General features: G+C 51.1%; 3 protein-coding genes across 3 annotated transcripts; 2 read left to right on the top strand and 1 right to left on the bottom strand.

The window, feature by feature from the left end:
- Positions 1–827: 827 nt before the first annotated feature.
- On the bottom strand, positions 828–2,360 carry POX_d05312 (Increased rDNA silencing protein 4; the record flags this gene model as incomplete). Its single annotated transcript, XM_050114160.1, has 1 exon — positions 828–2,360. One exon carries the CDS (start codon positions 2,358–2,360, stop codon positions 828–830), a length of 1,533 nt encoding a protein of 510 aa, XP_049969111.1.
- Positions 2,361–3,478: 1,118 nt separating this feature from the next.
- On the top strand, positions 3,479–6,920 carry POX_d05311 (uncharacterized protein; the record flags this gene model as incomplete). The annotated part of the gene is made up of 5 exons (XM_050114159.1): positions 3,479–3,722; positions 3,799–5,390; positions 5,442–5,705; positions 5,760–5,904; positions 5,962–6,920. The coding sequence occupies 5 exons, from the start codon at positions 3,479–3,481 to the stop codon at positions 6,918–6,920; spliced, it is 3,204 nt and encodes a 1,067-aa protein (XP_049969110.1).
- A 355-nt stretch (positions 6,921–7,275) lies between these two features.
- POX_d05310 (DNA ligase 4) lies at positions 7,276–10,715 on the top strand (the record flags this gene model as incomplete). Its single annotated transcript, XM_050114158.1, has 7 exons — positions 7,276–7,337; positions 7,396–9,506; positions 9,565–9,696; positions 9,759–9,891; positions 9,957–10,062; positions 10,127–10,586; positions 10,675–10,715. The coding sequence occupies 7 exons, from the start codon at positions 7,276–7,278 to the stop codon at positions 10,713–10,715; spliced, it is 3,045 nt and encodes a 1,014-aa protein (XP_049969109.1).
- Positions 10,716–12,180: the final 1,465 nt, after the last annotated feature.

Genomic DNA, 12,180 nt, shown 5'->3' with positions numbered 1-12,180 from the left:
TCCGGGAGCGCATCGTCCTGGTTTCACGGAGACGACACTTGTCGGTAAGCTCTGTGCATCTCACATTACTGTAGGCACACGAGCACATGGCCCTTGCCCAAGGTGCATTGTGATCCTCGACGGTTACTGGTTGTGCAGGTCGATCAACTTGCTACAATCGATAGACCCAACGAACCTCGAATGGCTGAGTAGAGCCAGATCCTGGCCACGCGAAGGAAAATGGATCAAGGGGTGACGTTTTTCAATGAAACATTCATTAGCTTTGCAGTGGTGCGCTCCTGTGCACGAATGCGACAGAATGGGATGCTTGGAATTTGGGAAGGTTCTAATCTATCAATCTGCCACCTTCCCATCTCTACCAATGTCATGCGATTTACTTGCATCAACCAAGTGCCTTGCTCGAGGGTGCTGCCATGACCACCAATATTCGGCAAGTGAGTGGTCCGATAATTGTACATACCAGACCATTCCTTGCAGAGGGGCAGCTGTACAGTAGCACGCAAGTAGGGGGAGTCTCTTTGATCTCTACACACAATCAAATGTGCTGGCCGAGATGGCAGAGGCCAGAGTCTCCGACTGCCCGTGATTGCCCTCGTGCCTGTATGTCATACTCGTAGGCCACGAGTCTGCCTCGTCGAGCACTGCGGGATGTCCAGTCCTTTGTGCTCATAGTATAATTGAGCCGGCTAAGCTGCGGATGGTCCTGATAAAAATAAAAAGCGGTGCAGATAGCGCATTCTTTCTTTGTGGCTTCCAGTTGCCAAATGTGGCTCATCTTGAAGTCCTTTTGTCTGTCGTAAACCGTCCGATCACAATACCCAGGTCTGTCAGCCCTTCGGCCCAACAGACGTGAGTTTGATCCCGCTTGCGAATCTCACACTATCCCAGATCGTATCGGGAACTTTGACGGGCAATTTGTGACCCCGCAGCAGTTGGTCAATCAGCCACATTCCAACCACAAACTCCTCCTTGGTGAGGAGACCAATCTGCTGGCTATCCACAAGATCCCACACTTGTGCCAGCGTTGCAGGTGGCAGGCGACTGCGGGACCAGATTTCACGGGCTACCAGATTAAGTACCATGTCCGCAGGGATCGGCCCTGGGGCGTACCCGTTGAATCTGTGGCGGCCTAGCTCCCGGTCTGCGGACACAAACAACCCTCTGTTCGATGCCCACACGCCTTCGTAGCGCTTGCGTTCTTTTTCGGTAACTTCGCGCTTCCATCTCTTCCGATCGCCTTCGTGATGCTTATGTGGATGTTTGTGGAGCAGATTGATTTTATATCGGCGATGCGACTCGGCTTCCTCGTCCTTTGGTCTACCGCGTAAAGTCATCGGCATTCCTTTTGTCGGACTGAGGCTTCGCGACGGTTCCGACTGAGAGGAGCTGGCAAATTGAAGTATTGATCGGGACCGTGCGCGTCGTCTCGAAGGTGGCGGGGGCGGAGCCAACTTTGTTGTAGGAGACGCTCGAGCGGACGCGAGAGACGAGGCAACAATTGCATTTGAAAGCGCTTCCTCGTCCATGCCACCCAACTCATTGACAGTGGTCGAGCTGCTGGTTTGTGAGAGGCCGGACGCAGAAGTCACACTGGGCGTGGAGGAACGTATGGAAGGGATCCCTGCAGAATTTGGGGTACGTGTTGTGGATATGGAGGGTGCTGTCCGTGGCGGGAGTTGCAATTTCCCTCCATCCTGAGAGCTTGGGGGCTTCCGTGATCGTTCTGGTGGACGAGGGCTGGCGGTGGAGATGCGCACACTCGCGACGCGCGGGGGAAGAGAAGAGCCCCTTTGGGGAGGTTCTGCTTCTGATTCGATATCGGTATAAACAACTTCTGCTCGATTTATTGTGCCCGCTGAACTGTCTTGCAAATTGGCTCTCGGTCGACGGGAGGTTGGTGCTCGCAGCTCCTGTCGTTCTTCCGGTGCTCGAGCCGACATGCGACTGGCAGTGCGCGTAGTGATTGTTCTCGCGGTAGCCATAGCGACCGTGGCTTCCTGTGCTCGAGACGGTGATCTTTCAACGGCGAGTCGCGCTGCGATTTGTCCTGGAGATGGGGATGAGGAGCGGGTTGGCGTCAGCGGCGGTGACAGTGTGTTGTTCCTGGTAAAGAGCCCAATTTTGTCCTTCACCGAGCCGACCTCCGGCCCTTGATCAGACTCCATTTCAGTGCGACGATGAGCATACCGATTCACGTTGCTAGCAGATGCACGCTCGGTGAAGGTAGAGCGATTGTGAGCCGCATCTTGCGAAGCTCTCGACGAGTTGGCAAAGGCAATCGTGGCACCTCGCAGCGCGGAGGTGTCTCGGAAGGTCGGAGATGTCAACCGCGGATTGCCGGCGGCGATCTTGGCGTCCATTGCCTGCAAGTGGCGTCTCTCCTTGAATTCAACAACGGTCGGGCCAAGGGGGAAGGGCAAGGTTACGCCACGCCCAAAAAAGCTTCCCAGGGGCACAATTGAAGATCGCCCGAGGTTGCACCCTTCGAAGCTGCTCAAGATTTGACAGGGCGGTAGTCAAGAGATGGAGCATCTGTTGGTCATGTCGTCGATTGTAAATTAAGGAAGGCGCGCAGGGTCCACTCTTTAGGCCCCCGTGTGGCAGTGTCACTCCTTTCGTTGTCAGGTCAGCCCTGTGGTTGATTGCTTAAGTCAGGTAGGCAGCGGCTGAGTAAGATATGCAACACGGTGACCTCAGCCTCCAGGAGATCTTTGACACATGGTCTGTGGTCGCGCGGGCACCAAGAGCCACGAAGCCGATGCGATAAGTGCTCACATCTGTATAAACAACCACGCATAACGGCCTTGGGTGTGGGGAGGATGATTTCACTCGCGGACCATGTGGGCGCGGTCTTGAGTCCCGTGACAATCCCGAGTATTGAAGAGAGTGTGTGGAAGCATCCTTACTTCCAAGTCCGAAGTTTAAAGACCGTGCAGGCTTTGATGGCCATTCGGTCTGGCCTTATGTCCAACGTGTTGAGCGGTTTCTGTGGTCGACAGAATCCACACCATTTGAGGGTCTCCTGCGTAAACCCTCGAACACTACTCAGGTCTGTACTGACCACTGTCCCTAGTTGTAGATGATCATTATTAACCGAGCCGACCCGTTGCCCAGTTCCAAGGTCTCTCAGGAGTTTTGAGGCCGAAGAACCAATCGCCGCGGGTGTGCCTCCGCAATTAACCATGGGGAAGTGGATAAAGTGTTTTCTATTTAGCCCCCCCGAATCAAACAAGGATCTCCTCCACCCCCTCTTGCCCAAGTCTTCACTGATGGGCCAAGCCTCGACGGCCCAGATGGGCATGGCGAGGTGTCCACTCGTCCAGACTCGTTCAGTGGTCCACAGCCATCGTGACACTCTCTCCCCGGAGTGACCACCCCCCGGATTTCCTGCTACCTCTGAAGGTGACGTAGATTGCAACAGCATTTTGTTCGCCTCGGAGATGCCACACCCCATTCAACCATACTCATTCAAGACGCGATGCTCTCGGAGACTGAGCATGACCATGCGACGTCGGCGAGTCACACCGACCACAGAATGTCCTCGGCTCCGGAGCCATTGAATGGCGGCAAAGCTCCAGATATCCATGAAAATGGGGACCGAAATGAACAGGCTGGCGTGACCACCAGTCAGGTAAAATGCACTGTCTGTGGGAGCACCTTCCGGCGTCCCGAACATTTGAAACGACACTTGCGCAGTCACACCAAAGAAAAACCATTCGAGTGTGCGCAATGTGGGCGCCATTTCTCTCGAACGTAGGTACTAACAGCGACCTTTTCACGCCGATCTTTGGTGGTTAGCTTCGATCGATGCTGACGCGAGGAACGGTCACACCAGCGATACCCTACACCGACACGAGTTGAGCCACCATACCCCGGGAGGCGAAGGGGGCAAAGATCGTCCGCACCGGATCACCGTCAAGACCTTCAGGGCTTGCTTCAGCTGCGCGACAGCTCGAGTCAGATGCAGCGGGGGCGTGCCTTGTGGGCGCTGCGAAACTCGGTCTCTCGAATGCCACTATCCGACAGAACGTCGATCAAAAGCGCGGCTCCGCGGCGTGAAGACGAAAAGAGCGCCAGAGGGACCGCATTTGTCTCGTAAATCACCGCCTCGGTCGGAGGCCAAGCAAGCGGAGTCTACAGCCCGGCCTGCTGATATCCCCGCCCACCAGCTTGGACAGTTCTCGATTAATGTGCTCAATGATGTACCAGCTTCGTCCAAGAGACGTGCGCAGCGAATTCCGGGCTCTGACAAAGCCCCCACTGCCAAAGTCTCGTCTCATGAATCAAGCAATCAACCCCATATGGCAGGGTCTGTTTACTCCCACATGCTCGCTCCGCCTTTGACCTCTGCTGCCGAGCCCGGCAGGATACCACTGAATATGCACTCTCGTGCGGGGCTCAGCAACTACGAAGCTTTCGCTGGACCAGAAGCTGCTACTGGGGGCTCAGTCAATAATTTCAATCCGTCGGACAGTACGTTTGGGCCCGAGGTCATGGCAATGAACGTCGCAAATTCCTCGGGGTTGAACCTAGGATTCGACCCTACAATCTTCAACCAGTCAACTCTGCACACGATCAACTGGCTGCCAACGGAGTTGTTTCCAGATCATTCTAGCGATCAGACTCTTGCACCAGTGATTCAACATCAACCACTAAATGATGCACCTAATCAAACTCCTGCAGCGCGACCTATCTGGCAGCCTGCAGTGATTGAGGAGAAGAACACTAGCCTTTCGACCACTGTGAGGAAAATGCATAGGGCTTTGAATTCGGTGTCTTCGAGGGTAGGAATGGCGAGCCCAAGACGACGTTCCTTCATCGACGGCAAGTCTGCAATGGGAAATGATCCTACCAAGGTCACAAAGCGCACTCAAGGCTTTCGCACAGATTCCGTCGGTGGCTGGCCACCGAGAATCCGGAAACATCAGAAAAGGAGTTCCTCTGCCTCTGTCGAACTTTCGGTCTCAGCAGCCAGCCTATTGTTCGAACAGCGTCCAAACCCCGTATGTTTCCCCAAGAAAGCGGATAGCTCTTTCAAACGCGTTCCCGAAGACTTGTATCGCCAAATTCGACCGATCAAAGCTTCAACCTATGATAAAGTTCATGAAAATTTCATCTCCCTCTGCCGAAATACTCACACAATATTCGAAATCTTTGACACCGACGATTTTCCCGAGCCAGAAGAATGTACGAGATACCTATTTTCTTACCTCAGTTCATTTCAACCTGTCTATCCCATATTCCACATTCCTACGTTTGATGTGAATGAACATCATTGGGTTCTCGTGTTGGCTATTTTGGCAATCGGATGCCAAAGCTCGAAAACTGCGAATTGCGATCAGACAAGTGCTGCATTCCATGAAATGCTTCGACGAGCCATTCTTGTGGAGGTGAGCCAAGCCTTAATCATGCAAAGAGTGGGCAACACTGACATCTTACAGAAAGAAAAAGGTTCTACCAGAAGGGCATCTCTCGATATGCTTCAGGCCATGCTCCTGAGCTGCCTTGGCATTCTCTACAGTGGTGATGATAGGAACAAACTATCCACACTAGGTGTCTTCAAAGAGCTTGTAAGGCTGTTTGAAGACGAAGAGCTTCTAGCAGATTCAAAGTATTTACAGAGCTCGGAACAACTTTCTGGGGAAGCGCTTTGGCATAGCTGGATTAATGACGAGATCCGGAGACGCACTGGATATTGTATATGGGTAAGTCTCGGCTATGAAAATCATACAGCAATCATACTGACCCATGGGTGAAAGCTTGTGGACTGCTCACTTGCTTATGAGATTGAAGAACGGCCACTGCTTTCCTTGGATGATGGGCAAGCTGCCTTGCCTGCCAACGAGGAACTTTGGCACTGTGAATCAGCGGAAGCATGGAAGTTATCGTGGGACCAGTCCACAGGTAAGAAATGTCAAGAACACACCCTGTTTGAAGTTTGGCTAACTCGGAGATCGCTAGCCAATCAATCGCTATATGACTCCGTACATATTTTGTACATTGAAAAAAGACTCGTCACCGGCCTCGGGGACTTCAGCTACACTCTTCTCATTCACGCCCTTTACCACCGTATGTGGGAAGTTGGTGATTACTTTCGACGACCGCTGTCATTCTGGAATCCAACTGCAAGAAAACAATCTCGAGAGACTGCCATCCCGAATGGGTCTGTCTGGTTGCCGGGTATTCCTTCATATTCCAAGTGGCGTAACAGTGCATGTGATTGCCTAGAGATTCTGCACTGGACCGTGAACGCCCCCGTCGCCGACCTTAGTAAACATAAGAGGCCCGTTTCGCTACATCTCCACACCGCTCGATTGATTCTTTTGGCACCATTTCGGGAGATCCGCTCACTGGTCATGGACCTCGCGACGGATAGGCTACGATGGAGTGATCGACAACAGGCTATCCAATGGCAGTACATCTGGCGATGGATCAAATACGACCAATATAAGGCCAGAATATCGGTGCTTCATGCTGGAGCAGCTCTTTGGCACGTTCAGAAATGCTCGAAGAATGCATTCCACGAGCCAATCGCTGCTTTTCTCGCAATTCTTGTTCTCTGGGCCTACGGATCATGCCCACCTATGACACCCACGGAGCCTGGTCCTCACTTACAATCCCATAAAGACGCATCATTTCCAGAATCAAGGTCTGTTCGTTTGGATAGGCCATTTGATGACGAGCAAGCCCAGTTTTTTGTCCGTGAAGGTCACTCAATGAAGGTCGGCATGACAGGCATCCCAAACTTATGTGCAGCCGATGGCCCTGAGAGGATGCTTCGGTTGGGCAGCGAAGTCCTGTCCAATTTGGATGCCTGGGGCCAGTCGAAAAGGTTCGTTGCAATATTAACGCGACTGGCCAGCATCGTGTCGCAGGGCGCTCAAGCTGAGCACAGCCGCCATGGGAATATGGAAGACTGATAAGCCTTTTTGTCTAGCCTCAAATGAGATACGAGTCATGTCTTCTTTTTTTTTCTTTCAACACATCACTCTAAGATTTTGTAATAAAGAGATTCAGGGAATTGCCATGGAATTTGCACTCATTAAATTTTACTCAGTGTGTCTCGGCCAGTATCTGAAGTTCCCTGGCAGAGAAGTTTCATGAGTACCTGTGGTCAGACGGTTGATGTCACATGTGCGCGCTCCCGACACGAATAGTAGACTACTCCTCTTATCTTATCGCGTAGTTGCCTAGAGTTATCCGCCCGGGGAACTTCTGGAACACTAAATAACACTCCATCGTTTCCGTCATGTAGCAATCACAGACGTGGCAATAATGGACTCAGACGAGATTGTCCCTGATCATACGCAAATCGAGCTGGAGGACCTGGATGAGAAGTAAAGAATGCTTTCTCTGGCAGATCATTTTGATCATACTAACCACTACATTGTTCAGATATCCGAATCGCCCCCACAACCGTGGTCAAACGCTGCCCTTTCATGAGTTGTACCTCAATCTTTTTGACCCACTCAGTGAGATCAGAAAGAGACCCAAGGGCCCAAGTCTAGCTCGAAGAAAAGCTGGACCAAACGGAAAGAGTGCAACGACTCTCAATCCTTATGAAATCAGGCGAGACATTATCGCCCGTTTCATTTCCAAATGGCGGAAAGAAGTTGGAGATGACATCTATCCTGCATTTCGGTTGATTCTTCCTGATAAGGACAGAGACAGACCGATGTATGGCATCAAAGAGAAAGTCATTGGCAAGATGCTTGTCAAGATCATGAAGATCAACAGGGAGTCTGAGGACGCTTCGAGTCTGCTCAATTGGAAGCTTCCGGGGGTCACAGCCGCCCGAATGGCGGGGGATTTTGCTGGGCGCTGCTATGATGTTCTGTCCAAGCGACCAATGCGCACGGAACCGGGCGACATGTCCATCGAGGAAGTGAACAAGAAGCTAGATGATCTTTCTGTCGCAACAAAAGAAGATCAACAGATTCATATCCTGTCAGACTTCTATCGGCGCATGAATCCGGAGGAGTTGACATGGCTGATTCGCATCATTCTTCGCCAAATGAAGGTCGGTGCCACAGAACGCACCCTGTTCCATGTTTGGCATCCGGACGCCGAGAATCTATACAGTATTTCAAGCAGCTTACGCCGAGTCTGCTGGGAGCTGCATGACCCGAATATCCGACTTCAAGCGGAAGATCGTGGGATCGGGCTGATGCAGTGCTTTCAGCCTCAGCTGGCGCAATTTCAAATGCACTCGTTTGAAAAGATGATCTCGCGAATGCGCCCGACTGAAGATGACCCAGTATTCTGGATAGAAGAAAAGATGGATGGGGAGCGCATGCAACTTCACATGGCTGCCGATGACTCTGTGCCTGGTGGGCGCAGGTTTCGCTTTTGGTCACGCAAGGCTAAGGAATACACATATCTCTACGGAAGTGGTATTCATGACGAAAAGGGCGCCTTGACGAGGCATATGGGGCATGCTTTCGCAGAAGGCGTGCAGAGCCTGATTCTAGATGGTGAGATGATCACATGGGATCCAAAGCAAGACGCTCCGGTTCCCTTTGGTACATTGAAGACCGCTGCTCTGGCAGAACAACGCAACCCTTTCTCCGATGGACCTCGACCGCTGTTCCGCGTATTTGATATCCTCTATCTCAACGGTACCGACCTCACCAAATATACGCTTCGCGACCGTCGTAAAGCTCTGGAGAAGGTAGTCAACCCCATTCCTCGTCGCTTCGAAATCTTGGAATATTACGAGGCGACAACCGTCGCCGATATCGAAAAACGCCTACGAAGCGTCGTTGCTGAAGCCTCAGAGGGCCTGGTGCTGAAGAACCCGCGGTCGCCATACCGGCTGAATGAGCGCCATGATGACTGGATGAAAGTCAAACCAGAATATATGACTGAATTTGGCGAGTCTCTCGATCTCATCGTCATTGGCGGGTACTACGGGTCCGGTCATCGAGGCGGTAACCTTGCAAGTTTTCTCTGTGGTCTTCGTGTTGACGACCAACATGCCTCGCAAGGAGCAGACCCGATGAAATGCTGGTCATTCTGCAAAGTCGGAGGGGGATTCACTGCTGCAGATTATCAAGAAATCCGCCACCATACTGATGGCAAGTGGCATGAGTGGGATCTCAAAAAGCCACCGACAGCATTGATTGAACTTGCCGGAGGAGATGCTCAGCATGAGCGGCCAGACACTTGGATCAGGCCATCAGACTCTGTGGTTCTGTGCGTGAAAGCAGCCTCGGTGTCCGTGAGTGACCAGTTTCGTCTGGGGTTGACGCTGCGCTTTCCACGTTTCAAAAAGTTGCGGAAGGATAAGAACTGGGAAAGCGCTCTATCTATTCAAGAATTCTTAGACCTCAAATCGAATGTCGAGCAGGAACACCGCGAGAGAGAATTCGCAGTCGACAACTCTCGCAAGCAAAAGCGTGTGAAGAGAGCGGTCAAGAAACCTTTGACCATTGCTGGGTATGAGGAAGAAGAGGAAGCTCGATATTTTGGCCCTTCGGGTCATATCTTCGATCATCTCAACTTCTGTCAGTATCGCCGAAGAGAAGATAGTACACGAAGACTTGCTGACTTTGCCCTACCCAGTCGTCATGACGGAGTCGATAACGCCAGAGAAAAAGACCAAGGCCGAGCTGGAGCAATTGATCAAAGCGAATGGAGGCAGAATATTTCAAACTCACACAGCTGCGCAAGACACCATCTGTATAGCTGACCGCAGTGAGTGTCTCTTGATCCAAATGATATGTGATTAAGCATATTCATTGACGCGATCACTTCAGGGACCGTCAAGGTCGTATCGGTACAAAAAAGCGGGCAGGCTAATATCGTTCGGCCATCATGGTTGATTGATTGCATTCGCCAGAATGAGAAAGATGCCGGTCTACCAGATCTTCTCCTGCCGTTTGAACCCAGGTCTGCTTCGCACAATATTAGGTTCCCACCCTCTTGACAAGAGCTGATCTTGGTGAATTGCCTAGACACATGTTTTTCATGTTGGAGGACCATGTAGAGGATATCAAGCTAAATGTCGACCGGTTTATGGACAGCTATGCGCGAGACCTTACAGTTGATGAGCTCAAAGAGGTGAGTCCGGCACGTGCTCCTGAGACTCCTCTGAAACCCTCTCACCGGTTTTTACTTTGCCCAGATAATGGATCAGAGGGTCCTCTTTGGGCATCAGGCACAAGAATCCTTTGATCGTCAATCCGCTGCAAGGATCGAGGCTCAAATTCAACGGAAAGTCGACTCTGGTTATGCGCCTCTGCGTGGATGGCTATTTTGCAACCTGAAATTTTTTTTCCCGACGAGACAAGAGAATCGAGCATCTGACAGAGGCAAGAATAACGCGCACCCTCTTGGTGGTGTTGATGATATTCGTGTGACTCTCGCGCGCAACACAGCTCTCTTTGGCGGGGCACAAATTCTCAATTCGTTGGAAGTAGGCGCGGTCACCCATGTTCTGATCCATACCACACAGATGCCCCCCGCCAGCATCATGGCATTGCGACAATCCATAGCCCTGGGGTCAACTTCGAAGATTCCCCATCTGGTCAGCCTGGATTGGCTGGAAGAGAGTTGGAAGCACGGTACCTTATTGGATGAAGAGAGTAAGTGCACATCATATTTGATTGGATGCCTTTGAGCTTCGCTGTTTGAGTGAGGCTGCCTGACGTTGCACCGTTACTGATATCCTAGTGCCTTGGAAGGATTCTCTGTATCACGCTAGTCTGAAATAGTGACGGTCCCCGGACGTTGCTGCTAACCCGATAGGAGCGAGCAACGCACAGACGGGGAATATCTCAACGTTTGAACGAACTGTAGCAGATTGTCAGATAGTGACACATGCATGCGTATCACTCTCCATCAATTCCCGTCCAGATACCCAACCTGTACTCTGACTCTGGACTGGACATGTCCAATCTACCTACCTACCCTAGTAATTTTCAGTCCCGTTTTTTTTTCACCTTGCTTTTTGATTTTTGTTCCATGAATGCATCGTGCATCCGGACGGTATCTGACTGGTGTAAACGTACAGTATTATACAATTGTATATATTACTCACTGACTCGGTCGACTCAATACTCTAGCCTGGGGTGGATTGTCGAGCAAGGCTCCAACGCAACCTCGACAACACCACCATTATCGTCATCCTTACTCCAGCACTCGACTGAATGGCCATTCAATTCACCTACTTAGATCCCAGTCGATATTTGAGTGGACATTGTACCAAAAGCCAGCGAAGACAGCCTTCACCGCATCAAGTGTTCTCCATCTGGCTGCGGTGTGAGGAACCCAGTCAAAGGCAGTCAAGCCCTTGTCTATAGTCCTCCGAGTTGGACGTAAAGTATTGCCTCACCAACAATACTGCATTTCAACCAAACCACACATCCTACCACAAAAAATACCAAAGAGAGAAAGAATTTCAAACCTACCCAACAACTAGGAAAGAAATAAAAAAGGATAAAAACCAAGTATACAACAGCATACAATACGTTGACAGCCGGGAGGTCCACCATTGAATTACTAATCCTAATAATAGGTGTTGGAGGTCATGTCCATCTGTAGCACCTACCCTAGCAGGTCCACGCCCGCCTCCCCTTCTCCCCGAAGATCCTTTTTACCAGGCAGCTCCAGCTCCTGTCTCAAAAGTACCTAAATCCTCCTGGATCCTCTGCAGGAGAAGATAGTGCAACATGCGCACTTGGAGGGGGGGGTTTAAAGGGGGAAGGAGAGGGAGGCCGGGCCTTTGCCTTGATTTCCAACCAGTCCGACAAGGAAACTCGAGGCTGAACTGGACATTTCCGTCGGAAATCCGTGCGGTTCGGCGGCACGTGCCGTCAGACGAGTGACCGAGGGAGGACAGAAATTAAAAGGGAAGAAGGTGTGTATGTGTGTGAGTGTGATAAGGAATTTCATGCAACGAATCCGAGGACTGATCATGGCGACTTGGGGAGTAGGGACTAGTTCGGGAAGTATTTTGATTTGGATCCCTTTGATTTCTCGTTTAGTCATGCCGAACTGGGGAAAGGAGGGTAGCGGAGATTAACCATGTTTTTTCTTTTCCATTTTTTGCATTGGGAACATTCTGACAGTTTCAGCGTAGAGTATTATCGTTATTATTAATATTATCGTGTTGGCAACATCGACCTGATAGAACTGATCGGACATAACCAGCACATGACATCCTAGGTGACCGAAAGG

Source organism: Penicillium oxalicum, chromosome IV (assembly GCF_001723175.1).
Source record: "Penicillium oxalicum strain HP7-1 chromosome IV, whole genome shotgun sequence".
Lineage (NCBI taxonomy): Eukaryota > Fungi > Ascomycota > Eurotiomycetes > Eurotiales > Aspergillaceae > Penicillium > Penicillium oxalicum.
This window is presented reverse-complemented; position numbering and strand designations above follow the sequence as displayed.